Source organism: Brienomyrus brachyistius, chromosome 14, assembly GCF_023856365.1.
Source record: "Brienomyrus brachyistius isolate T26 chromosome 14, BBRACH_0.4, whole genome shotgun sequence".
NCBI lineage: Eukaryota > Metazoa > Chordata > Actinopteri > Osteoglossiformes > Mormyridae > Brienomyrus > Brienomyrus brachyistius.
In genome coordinates this window covers 22,568,299-22,587,652 of record NC_064546.1, presented here as the reverse complement: position 1 = coordinate 22,587,652, position 19,354 = coordinate 22,568,299, and the positions used below count along the sequence as shown (strand labels likewise).

Sequence of the window (19,354 nt, the reverse complement as noted above, 5' to 3'; positions counted from 1 at the left end):
ATTTCATCCATTTAAAAAAGCAAAACAACCATAACGTGAGAGAGGGAACTGAAACAGTCAGACTCGTTCTTCATGGGCTGTGCTTGCCAGTGCCAGGGTTTAAGTACCGTTTCTTTGAGCCCGTAACCGTATTACATGACACAAGTCCTTTCCTGCAATCGGCAGTGTTCATGTTGCAATGGCACTTACTCATACGTAATCGTTTCAGTCACAAGACCACAGCTGTGAAGTGACCCATTGGAGCCCAGCAACTGCAGCTAATGAGATGGGCTTTGGTATCCCAGTCTGTGTTTACTGGCTTTTGGCAAAACACCTAAGGACAGGGTTGTACACCCTCGCATGACTCGTGCCCGCAGATCTGGAGATGTGGCTCAATGCAGTGACTCCAGGCAGTCATTGGCGCGGCAATAAAAACATATTAACACATGTCAGAGTTAATATTAACTGGGAACTTTGGACACTGAAGCCCTGCTTTACTTGTTTATTATAATTGACATTTGATCTTCATGTAGTGAGTCTGTCTTGGTGTAAAAACAGCATTAAGAGACGGCTGGTTCGCATATCGGACAAGCCGAAGGGGCCATGGACGGAAAGACGGGGGAGAAGCTGGCGCTCAAGCGGGAGGTGGGCCTGCTGGGCGCGGTGGCACTGATCGCGGGCACCATGATCGGCTCCGGCATCTTCATCTCGCCGCAGTTCGTGCTGCGCGACGTGGGGAGCCCGGGGGCCAGCTTGCTGATCTGGCTGTTCTGCGGCCTGGTGGCCATGATGGGGGCCCTGTGCTTCGCTGAGCTGGGGACCCTCTTCAGGGAGTCCGGGGGGGAGTTCATCTACGTGCTGCGCATCTACGGCAAGCCGCCTGCCTTCCTGGTGGCCTTCACCTTCACGTTGGTTGTCAAGCCCTCGGGGATGGCGGCGACGGCCCTGAGCTTCGCGCAGTACATCCTGGGCCCCTTCTACTCAGACTGCCCCCCCCCAGAAGTGGTGGTGAAGTGCACGGCCATGACGTGCCTTCTACTGGTGGCCACCATCAACGTGCTTAGCGTCCGCCTCAGCCTGTCCATCCAGGTTCTCTTCCTGGCAGCAAAGATGACGGCCCTCTTCATCATCCTCGTTGGGGGGATGGTAATTCTGGCCCAGGGCCACATTGGAAGCTTCCAGAATGCTTTTGGGGGAACCCGGCTGGAGGTGAACCTCATAGGAATCGCTCTCTACCAAGGCCTCTGGTGCTATGCGGGCTGGTACAACCTGAATTACGTGATCGAGGAGCTGAAGCAACCTGAGGTAACACCATTGGCACGTGACCATCCATTTGCCCGACAGCTAATGTCAGCAAGATGCAGGTCAGAAAACTCTTTTAATAAATGCTTCCTGCTTTACTGTTAGGTGTGTGAAACAAAATTGTTTCCAGGAAACCTTTGATATGGTTGACATTTGCAATACAGTAAGATAAACGCAATGGGGCCACTTCAGTGAGGCTTGATGGAGACCACGCAGCTGCACCAGGAGTGGTACAAGGGTCTCCCGTGATGCTCGGTGACTTCCAAATCAAGGCGAGAAACACCCCAGATGTGGGATTTTCCTTGTCGCTAAAATCACAGGAGAGATGTAATGATTGAAGCCTCTAAAAGGTAAATAAGTCAGTGACATGCGTCATCAGAACCATAATAAATAACTGCATGTTTAACCCTCTGGGGTCTAGGGGGAGGGGACACGCCCTCACTGACTGGGGCATGGTCACACATTTCATTCAGTATCATAAACTTAATTCATGGCAAATAAATAATTTCTTATATATTTGTTTTGGCATTAAACTCATCTTAATCTTAATATATATTTTTAATATGTCAGATTTATGTTAAGTTTGTAATTTGACATCAAAGTATAGACTTCAAAATGCAGTTTGGAACACTTGCAGAAACATTATAAAAATACATAGTAAGCTGAAGATGACTAAATGGTGTAGTTACAATATTCAGTTGGATAAATAAATAAGAAAAACCGAACTCACATCACTATTTCTATGCTCCTTTCATTGAATATGTAGGAGCTCTCATGTGTATGCATGAGCCATTCACACCTGGCCACATCCCCCCCCTTTTATGGCGCTGATGGGGATGTATCTGGATTGCGTTTCACCGCTGCGCTGTTCATCTAATTACCATGCGAATGCGGTTTGAATACGCGGAAATGCGACTATTTATAATGCGAATAGTGATCTTCAGGTGAGGGCGGCACTACACGCCCCCGATGCAGGTAAAACAAAGAAAGGTGACATGGTTTGCTTTTTTGCCGATTTAACCTCATTTAAAAAAATTTAATACTTCCGACAATTGCCGTTTTGAAAAGAAGACAGATTATGGATTTAGTCAGTGTGATTTTTAAGATTGTACAATAAGATTTCAGCGAGTGAAATACACAAGAAACATAAGCGGCATCGCCGTCGACTCCAGAGGGTTAAGGGTGTCATTCTGGGGCACCGGGGAGCAGCACGGGCCCTCAGACAGGAGCTTTGGGGTGTCAGTCTGGGGCCCCGGGGAGCAGCTCGGGCCCTCAGACAGGAGCTTTGGGGTGTCATTCTGGGGCCTCGGGGAGCAGCACAGGCCCTCAGACAGGAGCTTTGGGGTGTCAGTCTGGGGCCCCGGGGAGCAGCTCGGGCCCTCAGACAGGAGCTTTGGGGTGTCATTCTGGGGCCTCGGGGAGCAGCACGGGCCCTCAGACAGGAGCTTTGGGGTGTCATTCTGTGGCCTCGGGGAGCAGCACGGGCCCTCAGACAGGAGCTTTGGGGTGTCATTCTGCAGTGACAGGCAGTGTCAGGCAGTGACTCCTCATATGAAGCTCAGGAGTCAGACAGTGACTCCTCATATGAAGCTCAGGAGTCAGGCAGTGACTCCTCATATGAAGCTCACTCACTCCAGTGCTGACTCACTGAGCTGGCGGCGAAGAACCACATGAACGCACAAGCGCTTAATCACACACAGAGGCACTGTTCCTGACATGCTTAGCCAGCGTGACTCATGCATGACTCTCGACTTGCACACCAGAGCCGTTCACCTGGCTAGACATGGGTAACAATGATGCACTTTAGCACTACGGTTGCTATGGCATGTTACCTGAAACTCTCACCAACTGTATTTGTGATTTAATGCCCCCCCACACACTCTCTCCCCAGGTGAACCTCCCCAGAGCAGTCATGATCGCTATACCCATGGTCACCGTGCTCTACCTGCTGGTGAATGTGAGCTACCTGGCGGCCATGACCCCGCAGGAGCTCATGTCCTCCAGCGCTGTGGCTGTCACCTGGGGGTAAGGCCGTCACACTCTCAGAAAGGGCCGTGCTGCTCCGCATCAGACACTGCGAGCTCCATTCAGCCTCTGGCCCTTTAGTCTTGCTCTCAAGATCACACTGTGTTCATTCAAACTGCTGTTCTGCTCGTCCAAACCACTGCACTGAACTTTCCATCTTGCCAACTACTGGTCAACTTTTCTTTGTTATTCGTCAACATTGCCCCCTTACATGTCCACACCCTGATTGTTACTCATCACCATCTCCTTTTCACTCTGGCATCTTACTGGTCAATTCTGCTATCTTGTTAGTCAACACTACCACCTTATCAGTCACAACCACTACTTTCTGGTCAACATTACCATGTTTTTTGTTAACATTACTATGTTTCTGGTCCATATTGGCTTCTAATTGGTCAACTGTGCTTTGTTATGCTATGTATTTTCCACCGGAACAACAGGAACAAGGTTCTGGGCAGCTGGGGTGTGGTGATGTCCGTGGCGGCCGCTCTGTCTGCCTTCGGGTCCCTGAACGGCACCTTCTTCAGCGGAGGCCGTGTGTGCTTTGTGGCAGCTCGGGAGGGGCACATGGTGAGCATGATGCCGGCTGAATTTTGGGGACCTCAGAGCCGAAGGCTAGGATGAATTCCAGGTCCTTGTGCATGATGCCATTAAAAGAGATTCAGTATCATCTGCACAAACACACCTGGGCCCGGTCCAGGCAGGCCAGGTCCAGGCAGGACAGGTCCAGGCAGGCCAGGTCCAGGCAGGCCAGGTCCATGGCCCATCTCATGCTCCTATGCTCTCTGTCTAGCCTGATATCCTGGCTATGGCACATGTCCGTAGACTCACCCCTTCACCAGCCCTCATCTTCACCACCACCATCGCACTGCTGGTGCTGATTCCCGGGGACTTCCAGAGCATCATCAACTTCTTCAGGTAAGTGCGCTGACCTCTCATGGACAACCTGGGAAACACACCATGGACGGACCTGGGGTAATTCCAAGAGGCAGAATGTAAGAGAAGCTCTAACATGAAAAATGATTATGATTGAATCACCAAAAAGGACCCTGACTTGTTACAATTTAACCAGATTTTTCGGTTTTGGATAATTTTATAACGCCTGGCCGAGATATGAGGTAATAAAGTGTTACTAGCCCTTTATAAATCATATGATAAACAATGGCTATAGATCAGGGTACAGGCATGACCATGTGCCCTGTTGTTGGCTTATTATCCGTTTACAGACCTGGTTGTGTCAGTAAAACTTACAGCTACTTCAGGGATGGAAGTGGTGAAAGAGAATGTTCACACACACACACACACACACACACACACACACACACACACACGCACACACACACACAGGTTTGTAATTATGGCTTTGTGGGGACTCTCCATTCATTTCTATGGGGAAAACCCTAATCCCAACATAACGACCTTGACCCCGACCCAGCCCTAACCTTAACCATACGTGACCACGCTACCCACTGACTCGGCCCAGGGAACATTTCTTAAAGAAAATGCAAATAAGCTACATGCTAAAATGCTAAATGAGATAGCAGGTGTGCAGAATAATTTAATGAGGGAGGATAATTGGCTTCTGTGCTGCCCCTACTGGCAGGTTATGAGGCCAACAGCCCTGCACTTACTGGCTTCCTTGAGGCGCCCATATGCCTTTGCTCACGCCCTGTCTGACCACTGTTGCAGCTTCACAGCCTGGTTCTTCTACGGGATCACTGTGTCTGGCCTGCTCTACCTCAAAGTCAAGAAACCCGAGCTGCCCAGGCCATACAAGGTGGGAGTGCCTTGAAACTCCTCAGTGACCTCCACTGGTGGGAGGACGCCTTTGCGACTATGATAGGAGCGATTAGGGCTGAATGGACCAGAACCGCTTAGACATGTTCACAGGACATTCATTCATTTACTATGTAATACCCACAGTGCAATACTGTTTATTCCTGAGCCATTACTACAGAATTACATACAATAATTTCCTTGACATTCTTTGTACTGTTACTGTCTATTAATGTGTAAATGTCGTTTTTACTGTCAGCAATTCTACCGAACTAGATAGCTACCTGCCCACCTACCAACCACCTATCCAACCAACCATGTGTGTACTGTGTTACCGTAAACCTTTGATTTCCTTCAGTGTTAATAGAGTATCTATTCCAGCTAGCAGGCTTCCGCGTGCAACCCATTCCCACTCTCTTCTATCCCCTGCTGAACCCCCTACCACGTGTGTTGCCAGGTGCCCATCGCCATTCCCATCCTGGTCCTCATTGCCGCAATCTTCTTGGTGCTGGCACCCGTTATTGACGACCCGCAGATCGAATACCTGTACGTCACCCTCTTCATCCTCAGCGGCATCATCATCTATGTGCCCTTCATCCACTACAAGCTGTGCCCAGGACTGCTGGACCGGCTCACAATGCTCCTTCAGCTCATCCTCGAGGTTGCACCAGCAGACAAAAACCTGTAATGAGCCAGCAGACAAAAACCTGTAATGAGCCAGCAGACAAAAACCTGTAATGAGCCAGCAGACAAAAATCTATATATAGCCAGCAGACAAAAACTTGTAATGAGCCAGCAGACAAAAACCTGTAATGAGCCAGCAGACAAAAATCTATATATAGCCAGCAGACAAAAACTTGTAATGAGCCAGCAGACAAAAATCTATATATAGCCAGCTGACAAAAACCTGTAATGAGCCAGCAGACAAAAATCTATATATAGCCAGCAGACAAAAACTTGTAATGAGCCAGCAGACAAAAACCTGACAGAGACTGAAAGTAGAGGCTGCTAACACATAAAGCATCAAATTTGCCATTTTAATGTTATAGAACAACGTTCTGAAATAATTTAGTGCATAAAATTTCCTAGTGAATCTGCTCAGTAACTAGTTACCACACCATCATTACATAATTTTCCCTGACCATTCATAATGTTTTTCTCATGTCTATCATTGCCAAAATCTCTTTGAAAATGAAATGTTCCTGCTAATTACCCATGTTCTTCCTGTCTGCCGCTCTCTCTTTGTATCAGTGTGATGCAGTAGCCACTTTGGACAAAAGTCTACCGAGTCAAGCAGATTAATGCAAACGTAGGCCCTCTGCTGGAGCCGCACCATGCTACCTCCTGTATTAAGGTGTTAACAATGCCGGCTGCAGAAAGTCACTACAGTCACACTGCAGCGTGGTCCGTGTCATTTAGTTAGTGATTTGCATCAGAACACATGCAAAAACCCAGAGGTGAAACCCAGCAAAATTACATTTGCATATAATGACCCTCTTTGCCTCACATATTCTGTACCTCAAAGTTATTTACACTCGTTTTTATATTCCACTACTTCTCTTGTGAAACAGACACAACTTAGCTAGTTAGTAGCCAGATACATTGTGCTGATGATTGTTTTGTATAAAAATTATTATTTTTTTTTTTGCTGTTCAATGGCAGGGAGGGGGGGGGGCTGCTCCCTAAAATCTCACATAGAGCTCCAGAACACCCAGGACCAGCCCTGCCAGGTTTCATAAAATTTCATATTAATCTATAAATAAAATTGCATTTTTGCATCGGCCATTAACAGATCACTACAATAAGTGACGAATAACATGCAGCAGATACTAGGAAGTTGCAGTTTGATCCACCTTGACCTTTTCACCAGCCTTTCTTCTTCATCTGCGTAAACGACACTCTCTGTTTTCAGCAGTAATACTTATCCAAGCACAATAGGAGGTTGGAAATACAAGCAGAGAGCCTTTGTATACTCTTGGGCGGCGAAGGTGCGGGGATTCAGCGCGGATACCGCCCAAACGCGTCATCTGCCTCCCAGTAAACAGGGCGGCACTCCTTTGTACATTATACTAATAATTAACACCAGAAAACCTAAATCGGCACGGAGGTCCGCAACGCACGGATAAAGGTGCGACCGGCAACGCAAATCATTCCTGGGTGGCAACCCCCCGCCCAGAATAAAACAAAACAACAAAAGTCAGACACGGTTATTCGTCAGTTAAAACAATTTATCGACATTTTAAGATTTTTTGTATAAATATAGGTGCATATCTATCGCAGTATTGTTCAGATTAGACAGAAAGAAGGTTACCATATAAGCTGCATACAGGCGTAGTAACCGCTGGGTGGCGCTGAAATCGCATCGCACCTGCGTGTGAATCAAGGCTGAAGTCAAATGAAAACGTTTGTCTGCGGATAAACTAAACAAAAGGACTGTGATTAGGGACAGGAATTTGAACGTCTGTTTTTAATTTAAATGATAAAAATACACGCAGTACTATGGGCAAAAATTATTAGTTTTGCCGCATACAACAGTCATATTTCATGAATCTGGATTTTTGACATATCCTCTCCCGTCGAGATCCGTAACTCAGCATGGTTACGCACATTTAACAGAGATTGTGGAAAGGGATTTTGACACCCTAGAGCAGAATTTCCATTTGAAACCATAACAGAATTCATCACTTTGTCCCAACTGCGTTGCCATTACTTATTACATTAGTAACAGATTGGCTGCAGTGTACCAGAATGACACCACAGTGATTTTTCAAACCGATTTACCGGTTCGGATGTCAAAAATCACAGTGAAACAACAATCTACCGGATCTGTATCAAGACATAAACCAGCAAAACGACGATATATATGAACATTGGAAGCACTCATTATTACTCATTTATCATAAAACTATGGGCTTAAATATAAAATATGGCATTAGACAGGATTTCATTTATTGCGGCTGGCTAAATGACTCGGTGTATTTACTGCATGTAGAACATAAATAGCGTGGCAGTTTCTTGTACCGCGTGTACCCTTTCATTTCGTTCCCAAACTCTTCATGTTCGCGTCTGCGCAGTTCTCGGTCCCGGACTCGCTTTCAGGTCGGCTCAAGTCCTCGTGGCGAATAGGATAACTCCACCCACACGCATGCAATAGGACTGTGGAGCCTATCAAAGTTTCTATTTGAAACGGTGACATCATCCTTCTTCATGCTATTGGATGGCTATATTAGGAAAGCGGCTGGACTCTTTAAAAGCTAACGGGTCCTGTACTCGTCGCGAATTTGCTGGGTGGTGTTGGCGGTGTGTTTTGTACCTAGTCGAGTGTTTCTGCTGTATGAAAGATTCATTATAGAGATTTGTAAATCGCATCTTAAAAGCAACACTTTATAGTGGTTTAGCTGTTACTGTCCCTTGAATATATATACAGATCAAATGGCCGCTATTCGTAAGAAACTGGTGGTGGTTGGGGACGGTGCCTGCGGAAAAACCTGTCTGCTGATCGTCTTCAGTAAGGACGAGTTCCCGGAGGTCTACGTACCCACAGTCTTCGAGAACTACGTGGCGGACATCGAGGTGGACATCAAGCAGGTGGAGCTGGCTCTCTGGGACACGGCCGGCCAGGAAGATTACGACCGCCTCCGCCCTCTCTCCTACCCGGACACCGACGTCATCCTTATGTGCTTCTCCGTGGACAGCCCGGATTCTTTGGAGAACATCCCCGAGAAGTGGGTGCCCGAGGTGAAGCACTTCTGCCCCAACGTGCCCATAATCCTGGTGGCCAACAAAAAGGACCTGCGCAACGACGAGAATGTCAGGAACGAGCTGTCGCGGATGAAGCAGGAGCCGGTGAAAACTGAGGACGGCAGGGCCATGGCCGTGCGCATTGGCGCCTACGACTACCTGGAGTGTTCGGCCAAGACCAAGGACGGGGTCCGGGAGGTCTTCGAGACGGCGACCCGGGCCGCCCTGCAGAAACGCTCTAGGCCGTCGGGCGGCTGCGTCAACTGCTGCAAGTTGCTGTGAAACTGCTGGACTGACCGCTGACAACCACGAACCGAACAAGTGATGGGGCATTTGATGCTCCGGCGTCGATCTGTGCCAAGACTCATGAAAGCGGGGCAGAGGGACCCCACCAGCAGACCTTTGGGGTACACTGGGGAGGGGGGGGCGAGGGGTGATGCATAAACATCCTTCGGGTAGCTGGAGGTGACAGACCCATCGAGAAGTGACAGCCAACAGTTAATTTCGTTTTTATATATATATATATATATATATACTGCTTTGGTTGGACAGGCTTCGCAAACGCCAGGTGACTCTGTGGGGTGTTGGGGGGGGGGGGGGGGGGGGGGGGGGGTTCTGAATGCCTGGCTGCTGCTCCGTCCCGTTTGAATGTCGAGAACATGGGGACAGATCCAACCGGGGGGGCACGAAAGACGCAAAGTCCCGTCGGGGAAGGAACGTGTTTTTTTTTTTTTTTGTTTTTTTGAGGGCGACAAACTTCTGTATCCAGTAAAATAATCGCAGCAGTAATATTAAAGTCGGGATGGGGAATTGAAAAAGCGGGTTGGGCGGAGGCGGCCGGCGTGACTCTAAACGGACAGTCTTTTGTTAACGGTGCGTTTCTCACGGCCGGCTTGGTCTCGGTCCCTCGTTAGACCTTCGGCGGTTTGCGACGGGCGACACGGAGCGAGCGACTGGCCCTTGCTGAGCGCAGCACCCCCTTTCTTTACTTCCATTTTGCACAAAGTCTAGATGCTGCTCAAGGCTCTTCGACATCAGCATTTATACGTTGTGGCACCTAGAAAGCGTGTGTGCTCTGTAAACGACGTGCTCATTTGTGTTGTTTCTGAAAAACCCTTGGAAAGAGGCTGTTTTCCGTACTTTTTTCTCCTAGCTGACCACGGCGGCGTGGGAACTGGCGCCCAGAAGCGATCCCACCAAGCTTTGTGTGAAATGTTCTGCTCTGTCTACTGCAGAGGGGTTTTTTCAATATCTAAATTGTTCAATAATATTTTTACGTCTTAATGCCTGTAGTTCAAAGGATTTTTTCTTTGTTTAAAAGGACGTAAATGCATACAAAGACTTATGGGATGTTTACAAAGCGACGTGCTGTGTGTAAAATTCTGCCAAACAAAGTATTCAATGTTTAAATTAAAGCCTTGATTGTTAATTTCCATCAACTGACAACTTGTGATTGCATTTATTATTGCTTACTGAGTTGCATGTACACAAATCACGGGGAATTATATAAGTCTTAAAGTCGAGCTAATTTTTGACTTAGTATTAGCCGCAAATTGGTTTTATATGGTAATGTAAGGGAATTAAAATATCCTGTTGGGGGCACATAAGGCAGACTGAGGGTCTTTGTTTGCAGGGGTGGGGCAGCGGGCGGGAGTCCGCCGGGTCCCAGCGCCTCCAGTCGCCCGTCTCTCTCTTCGGCTTTGTAAGGGTTTTACGATCCAACTCAGGAAAAAAACGTTTTCTTTTTTCCTTCGAAAAGCAGTTTCTGCAGTAGTCTGTGGCTGTGGTGCGGAGTTGTTAATAGGCATTAACCATAATGTGGCTGCCTGTTGAGGCTTGTTTCTGGTTTTCTTAATGCCGAAAAGCTTCACTTGGGTCAGTGCAGTGATTGTCGTACTTTCCCTCTGCTGGCTCATGCGGAGGGTGTGTGATTAGGTCAGGAGCTCCAGACTCTGCCCGAGGTGCAGGATGGGAGGGTTTCTGTTGGGAGGGGGGAGCTGTGAGCCTCAGACTGAGATTGACTGCGAAAAATGCAGTGTCTCCCACATTTGTGACATGGCAGAGATCCAGGGCTCCCTTCCTGACTTCTGCCTCTCTTTCACACACACACACACACACACACACACACGGTCAGTTATTCAGCGGTTGTTCACATGTTTTCCTCCTACCACTAGAACTGTTCTGCATTTAACTTAGCTGCCTGTAACCAGAAGCAGTCTGGGTCGGCCTTGTCATGGAGCACACGAGGATCTAAGGTCCCGATGCCAAAATCTCACTCAGTAGGCCTATGGGGCAGAAGCAAACCCTTTCCTTCCGGCCGCGGCCCCCTCTCACGTGGTCACATGAACCCCTGGGCGTTCTTCAGGCTCAGGGCATGACTCCGTGCCAGACAGACCAGTCAAAATGGGCACCTGAGACAGAACATTAACATCAGGTTGCAAAGCCCCACGTCCCCCCACTCAGGATGGGCTAACAAGGGTGTGTGCAGGCAACCTTTCCTGGGGAGTTTCTGAACTTTTCCTTTATATCCCACCCAAGTCTAAAAACCCAGCCTTTGGCAACATTGACAAGCTATCCCCCTAATCTAAGATCAGCACAGCTCTGCAGTTATAAATAGAATATTTTCACTCTCGTAAAACCAAATATACCAGCAGATAAAGTTATTTTTCCTACTGTGAGGGGAAGCGACAAGGCCTGCCCTTCTGTTATTCCCGATTCCCAAACCTCTGCCGCTCTTCCGAGACGCCGCTCTGATGTCCCGTTCTTTGCGATTTAGTTTTTAATTTACAAAACCCCGATCAACCTCAGTCAAATCCGCCAGGTCTTCGGCCGCGCAGGGCTGGCGTGTTTGCTGCGTAACGCGAATGTTTTGAGGGATTCCAAAGCACACCATCCCTAACTCTATTATGCTTTTTTGTCGACACACCCAGTCTTTACTGCCAAGTGTATCTGCACTCATGTCAATCTGCTAAGCATGAGAGCCATCACCGGTTACAGGGTTGGTAGAGGCCCACGGCAGGGAGTATCAAGGGTAACTATAGACGTTTGCACCAAAGGTGCAAAGTCGTTATGGAAGAAGTGCAATGCATGGAGCAAAGGCATTGGTTACTGCTAAAGAACACAGCTGGTTAGCCGAAGATACACAAATGCTGCCGTTCACTATTTATCAGCTAATAGGTTTGTTCCCTCCACGTGCTCTGACATGCCTGGGCAGGGACACTGTCCCATCATGCAGTGCAATGACAAGACAGCCAATCAGCAGCAGCGCTGCCCAGCTCCAGGCCAGCAGGCTGCTGCACATAAAGTGATTCTGTTTAACCTTACCCCTCTTAGATACATAATAACACAACAATGGCCATAGTAATAATAGTCATATCAGCAGTAATAAGAGTTTGCAGCCTTTTGTTCTCTTTCCTGTCCTTGCACGGCGTGGGGGGGGGGGGGGGGCGTTCTGCCCCTGAATTAGTCCATTATGTAGTGGAGCAGGTTATGTTTAGGGTTAGGGAAAATAGTGGGGGAGGAAGAGGCTTTCATTAGCAGGAACCGGGATCAGGACAGGCCATGTTACACCCAGACACCCCCAGAAGGGGAACTACCAAGAGTTATTTCAAAAATAAAATAGACTCATGCAGTAACTCTGACTGAACAAAAGCGTGCGGGGAAGCTGTCATTCAGCCCACAGCCGAGAAACATTCAGTCGGTCGGTTTAACTGCTCACTTAGGCATTAAAAGTCTCAGCCGATTACAGCTAAGGGGGTCCTGCTGGATTTTCCCCACACGCCTCTTTCGTGTGTTTTTACTGTCCATATTTTAGTGTTGCGTTTAAAGACATCACCTCAGGTGTCGCCCTGCCCCTTTTCCCTGGAATTGTCTGCCGGCTTCCTTTTGGCTCTCTGTGACGTGAACTTCAGCAGAACACAAGCACACCAGGAACCCTAAAGCTGCAACAAACATCATTTGGCAAATAAGACATAAAACACATAATTACTGTTTTTTTCCCAAGGAACAACTGGCAAAATCTTTTAATCCTATTCATGACTAAATGCTGGATATAGTTACATTAAGCACAGCTAAACAGAAGTTTCTAGCATTTTGATTAAAGGCTTGCAGTCTTTAAAGATGCAGTTTCGATGAAAAGGAGCTGACATCTCTCTCGGGAGAAGCAGCAGAGGGCCGCACGACTGCGAGGGCACGCGCCCAACTCCTCCGGAAAGTGTGTTAAGTTTGGTCTTACCCTCCTCAATTCTGAAGCAGCAACCATGTTGCTGGGCAAATTTTCAGGGTGCAGGTTGTTGGGGGTGGGGTGAGGTAATAGGAGCTGACCTACTTTATGCTGCTTTCTGCTGCCTGCCTGATCATTTATGTATCACCCTTTCGAGCAGTACGACCAGCCTCAGAGAAGTAAACAAGAGAGACCACAAGCGACCCCAGCACCCCCGATGCCCAGTTGTGCCTCTAATTCACTACTGGGCTGTTTCTCTCTCTCTCTAACCCCCCCCCCCCCACACACACACACACACACACACACAATAGATCATATTCAAATATAAATCAGGTACATCTCCTAAATGTAAGTACTACCTGAGGAGTAGATGATGAATGTGCATTTTTCTCGGCGGGGTAATTAGCGGTGAGGGAAGGGCACTGGGGGGGGGCAGAGGCCTCCCACATCTAAGGGTCTTTCTCCTGATTGGGGCAGATGTCTCTCCCTAAGCAGGCAGTTAAAACACACCGATTGTGGAGACTGTGCTGGGGCACGGAGCGAGGAAGCAGCAGTCAGAGCCAGGAAGTTGGGCGAACGAAGGATTTTAATCATAGAACAAGGAACACGACACAGAAACAGGATGGACGTTAATGACCGGACTGGCGACAACTTACCTAATGCAGACTTAAATACGTAGGACTAATGACAGCAAAATGAAACAGCTGGTAAACACGATGAATGCACAGAAGGTTAGCGAGGGGGGCGTGGCACAGGGATGGAGCGGACGATCATGGCAGGACACTGATCGCATGCAGGCAGACAGACCTGTACTCATATCTTTGTGGGGACTCTCCATTCATTTCTATGGGCAAAACCCTAATCCCAGCAACCCTAACCCCCACCCAGCCCTAAACTTAACAATAAGTAACCAAACTGAATACACACACAAACAGGCACCACCACTAATCACTGAACAATATCACTGAATATTTCCCCTATTCTACACCTGCTTCTGCTGGTTAGAGGTTCAGGAAGAGGACCTAGCTGAGAACATGTGAATGTCAGCGCTGTGGGACACGGAACTCATTCATGCTGCTTCTTCTGTTGATTTCGTTCACTTCATGTTTATCTAGATCCTACTCAGACACAGGTGATCATTTTATGCCCTTTGTTGCCATTATTTCTAACAGTGTGTAGCAGACATTGCCTGTACTGGGAGACATGCAGACTGATTACCAGTGAGGAGCAGGGATAGCCAAGCCCCCCTCCCCCAGTGAACCCTCTAGGTTTAATCCAGCCATCCCCTTGTACGAGGTCTGGCTCCACCCCTGATGAGGAGCCTTCCTCAGCCATCCATCAGACAGAAACGCTGACACTCATGGATGAAGGTGTTCAGAACCCCAGCTGGTAAACTTCCTCTCACAGATGTTGAGAGTCATTCTGCCTATGAAACAGCGGCTCCAACAGACTGATCATGTGACATCGTCATGTGACATCGTCATGTGACATCGCATGCCTGAGGCCATTGACCAACATGACACGGGTCTTTCTCAGAACACAAAGATGTCCATTCTCTCCCCGTGGAGCCAGGAGGTGGTAAACTCCTTCATGGGGGGGGGATTAAATCAGAAACACAGCATCGCACAGCTGGGTAATCACCATGATGGGATAGGGTCGCACTTCTGACCACCCCCCTCCCCCACCACCACAGCGAACTCATCATAAGACGCGGCCAGCCCATTCTGGACTGCAACCTCCCTTTACAGATCTACGCTGGGACACCAGACAAGGCAGAACTGTAGACCAATGGGGTGCTGAATACTCTTTATGACTTTTCTAGAGACAAAGAGAGTTGCCGGTTCCCATGGCAACGCCAGCAGGGTGTTTGTCTTAGTCCTGTATAAACACTGTAAGTATTCTGTCCATGTTCCCAGCTCCCAAAGGCCCAAGGTGCAAAGACTCTCCAGACTAATGAGGGCGTCTACAGTAGCCATTTTCTGGGCGAGAAAAACACCCTCACACACACACACACACACACACCCTCACACACACACACACCCTCACACACACAGGTTTGTAATTATATCTTTGCAGAGACTCTCCATTCATTTCTATGGGAAATCTCTAATCCCAACATGACGACCTTAACCCCCACCCTGCCGTACCTTTAACCATAAGTAACCAAACAAAATACGTGACTTCTGGCATTTTTAATTTCTTGATTGCATTCACAGATCTGAAAATGGTCCCCACAATGTAATACAAACATAACCCCCCCCCCCCACACACACACACACACACTCAGCAAGCGAAAATAACAGGTATTATAATTTAAATGTGCACAGACAGACCATCCCCATACAGACAGAAGAAGCTGTTGTGTGTCAAACTTAATTCTCCAGTTTCTCTGTTTTTCAAAGTGCTTCCTTTGACAACACAAAGCTGCAATTCGCATTGCCAGAACAATGCGACGCTCCAGAATGGATTTGGTCTTTTTTTTTGGGGGGGGGGGGGGGCACCAGTAATGGGCTGGGAACAGGCCAGCGTTTCAGGTTTAAATGGATTGGACAGTATAGATCACAGTGGCTTTCTGTTTTGGGCTCAGACAGGCGGGCCGGGTGCCGCGGGACAGTCAGGGAATCGCCGCTCACCATTAAAACGTGAAACAAGGCCCTCTTTAGAGACATCGGAAAAAGTGGAGAGCCTGAATTCAGGAGGCGTTAGGAAATGGGGGTCCTGAAAGCCGCAGGGCAGCATGAACAGTGCTGAGTCAGTCAGCTCCTCGGGTGTCCAGCTCATCGCCTGCACAAAATCACCAGCCCTCGACAAACACTCACACCTAGCTCAATACTTTTTATTGGAAATTTGCATTTTGCTCATCAGATGAGATGTGCTCCATACAGAAGCTGAAGCCTGTGAACCCCCCGCATTCATACTGCCACCGAACGTGGCGGCTCAGGGCCTGTCTGATGGAGAAAAAAAGACAAACTGCAAAGGGAGGAATCCCCTAATCGCTGGCCGACCCACTCGGGGAGATCCAGTGTCGGGCTGCGCAGTAGCGATGACTCTGCATGGTACTGCGTTCCAGCTACAGCATCAGCAGGGAGATTTACCCCCCCCGAAATGAGAAGGTGACCCCAAGTGTTATCCTGTCCTACCCTTAACCCCCCAATGATATGAAGGGCAGAAACACTGTGGCTAGACTTTCAGAACGTTCCCAAAACAGAAATAGAGAGTCGGACAACAAATAATCACCACAAGTGTGTGTCACATCAATCAGTCTGGAAAGTCATATTCAGCGGAGGCTGGGGGTGGCTGGGGGGTCCATGTGAACCAGAGGTCAGCATTTGTCCTTTTTGCGGAGGCGTGTTGGCCGCCCTTTCTAATTTCAGCCCTTGGCTCATCCGTTTTCTTCATCTATTCATGATTTTGTTGGTTCATGGACGGTTATTGATTCCACTCAGAATAAATGCATTAGCCACAAGATGGTGAAATGGATCTCAAGGTCCAGCTCGTGTGGAAGATGTATTATTTGTATAGAGAAAGATTGATTTGCTTACAATCTACCTATTCAGGTCTCCCTTGCTGCAACCTCTCTCTTTTCTCCTTCCACGGGACGGTGGCACTCGGCCAGGTAGGCCAGAAGGGAAGGCCGGCGAGTTTGTTTACCTCCGATAACGGCATTCCGAAGAGGCCCAGGAAAGGCCCCAGCTAGAAGAACCTGGTATGTTCACTACAGCCGGTCCCTTCTGCAGCTACACTGCTTCAAAGCATTTCCCCCTTAGAAAATCATGCTGCAACGTTGTAGATTTACGGAAAACGGAGACTGGTGTCAGCTGACCCCTCTGAGACCCATGTGAGGCAATCAGCCTCGACTGCAGCTCCATGAAAAGTGCCTGACATTGGGTTGGTACAATGCCACACAATTTCCAGCTTGGAGAAAGCGGAATGTGATGAATGTGACGAAATAGATTACAGCTGGGGAGATGGGGGGGAGGCTCCTCTATGCGAGGGCATCTCTAACTCATACGGCTGCTACAGTGAGATCTTAAGGGCCAGTCGGTCATCTGAACTTCTCTGTGTTTCTACGTAAAAATAACCATCCCCTACAATGGAAGGATGTTAGCTTTACGGGAAGAAGTACAATAGCCTGCAAGGCACAACACCAACGGGAAACGTCTCTGGGCTTCGTCAGAGTGGAAGTCTGCAGCTCAAAAACAGGAAGGGACGAAAACACAGCGCCCCCTGTGGCTGACCAGGAGACCTGCAGATCAGTGCCTTCTGGAATGTTCTACATTCAGCTGGCTTCCTTAAATTTGAATGTCCTGGTGAAAGGTAGCGGGGTGTTACAGCTGTTTGCCTTCATGTGTAGGGAATTAGTTACGATTTCTCTGCTCACCAGTCAATTTAGGACCTGGAGCTCTGAAGCTACTACATCTCTGTCCACCAGCCCAACCCCCAAATCCCCCAGCTCCTCCAAGGATAATTTAACGCTCCCTCTGTCTGTGCTTGTCTGTCACTAAGGATGGCAGCTCTGTGCTGAGCATTCACACTCATCCTTGGAATAAACGGAGCAGAGCTGGGAGGGGGCGTTTCCTTTCCTCCCCGGTGGCGGTTAATAAATGCGGAATGAGGAGACCGACCGGCAGAACGGCACCGAAAAGGGCCACCGGTGAGGCGAACTTGGGCTCCCCCACGTGTCACTGTGGAGATCAACAAAAGGAAGAGTTCGGCAGGAACAGGAGTCAGAGGCCGATTTACCTGGCAGGGGGCAGTATAGCATGAATTCACCCTCCTCACGCGAGTCACAGGGCACAGTGGGAGCAGACTGCAGCAAAAACCTCCAACAAAGATGAACAGGAACACCGGGAACGCCGGGAACATGTGGATGGTGTGTCAATGGTAGCAGCACCAGATGTGCCTGGACATGTGACGTCTAACTCTAATCGTGACTTTGTGCTATTAACCACAACACCACCTGCTGGACAACCGCAGTACGTGCATTTAAACAGCATTGAATCATCTCTTCGCTAGCCTCCGTTGTTTAGGGTGACCATCAGGGGCAGGACACAAAGAGAGGCGTTAACACCACGCAAATATGGGAAGGTATTCTGACTGTAGAAAGCAAATATCATCAGGAAACAAAGCGCAATCTCAGACATTTCAGGAATTTTTAGGTCCCAAAAGAGTCATGTGGTCACCCTACTGTTGTGGTATCTGAGGTGGAAACCATCTCTAAACCATCATTAAGATCGTTTGAGGCTTGGATCCAGAGTCCATGACAAGATCGATAGGAAAAAGTAAAAATGGTAGAAACTGCCCACTACAGATTTCTGCTGCCTATTACTTACATTAAGTATAAGATGAGTGTGTTAATCAGTCTGACGTTTTGCTGTTAATCAGTGTTCATCGTTTAACATGTTTCAGACTAAACCTTTATCCCTACCTTTTCATTTTTGCTGGCTCCCAAAGCCTCAGCCAACTGAATTTAACCATTTACACAGAGCAAAGAGTGCTTTATCAGAATGTAGTGTAATTATGAGTGACTTAGCCCACTTATAAGCACTTATAAGTCTTGCATTAAAATCATTGCTTCTCCTTTTAAACTGAAACAACATAAATGAAGTAGCATTTCTCTGGATGTTTTCTGGTTTAGTGATTGGGTTGAAGGCCTGCGTAAATGTGCGAAGCCTGGGCCTCGAGTCTGACTCACACAAGGGTCTGGATCTTGCTCAGGGGAAGTTCTGCTACGAAGTCCAGGAAGGGGGTCTTGGGGCACGACCCGTGTAAGAGAAAGAGGCTGATTTTAGGCACATCTGTTTCCAGACAATGGATTGTGTTCATCTCACAAATTAGCAAGACAAAACTGAATAAGGTTGCAAACAAAACCACTCAGTGTCTGACAACAGGCACCCAAAGCATCCATTTCATGAATGATCTGCAGATGGTTTAACAACAGAGTTCAGAACTCCCACCATCCCCTTTCCACTGTCCGAGGCTCAGACGTCCTGGGGGGGGGGGAAGGTATCCTTCCTGGTGGATGCCTAGGAAGATATCCATCATTCACTCTTTTACCCCCCCGCCCCCCCCCGGAGACTGGCCACTTCATGCTGATTTGTCTAACTGCTACATTTCTCCAAAACATTTTTCAGTTCAAGCCTCTGTGTGTGTGTGTGTGTGTGTGACTATCAGTGTGAGGCTGTGTGTGTGTGCGTGCGTATCAGTGAGGCTGTGTGTGCGTGCGTGCGCATCAGTGTGAGGCTGTGTGTGTGTGCGTATCAGTGTGAGGCTGTGTGTGTGTGTGTGCGTATCAGTGTGAGGCTGTGT

The 19,354-nt window shown here is 48.3% G+C and overlaps 2 protein-coding genes across 2 annotated transcripts; both read left to right on the top strand.

Moving 5' to 3' along the window:
• The first annotated feature begins 485 nt into the window (after positions 1-485).
• zmp:0000001267 (b(0,+)-type amino acid transporter 1) lies at positions 486-6,294 on the top strand. The gene is made up of 6 exons (XM_048975230.1): positions 486-1,284; positions 3,173-3,306; positions 3,747-3,876; positions 4,100-4,224; positions 4,996-5,083; positions 5,540-6,294. The coding sequence occupies exons 1-6, from the start codon at positions 583-585 to the stop codon at positions 5,768-5,770; spliced, it is 1,410 nt and encodes a 469-aa protein (XP_048831187.1). The 5' UTR covers positions 486-582; the 3' UTR covers positions 5,771-6,294.
• A 2,048-nt stretch (positions 6,295-8,342) lies between these two features.
• Positions 8,343-10,262, top strand: LOC125707862 (rho-related GTP-binding protein RhoB). The gene has a single exon (XM_048975239.1). The coding sequence runs from the start codon at positions 8,515-8,517 to the stop codon at positions 9,103-9,105; it is 591 nt and encodes a 196-aa protein (XP_048831196.1). The 5' UTR covers positions 8,343-8,514; the 3' UTR covers positions 9,106-10,262.
• Positions 10,263-19,354: the final 9,092 nt, after the last annotated feature.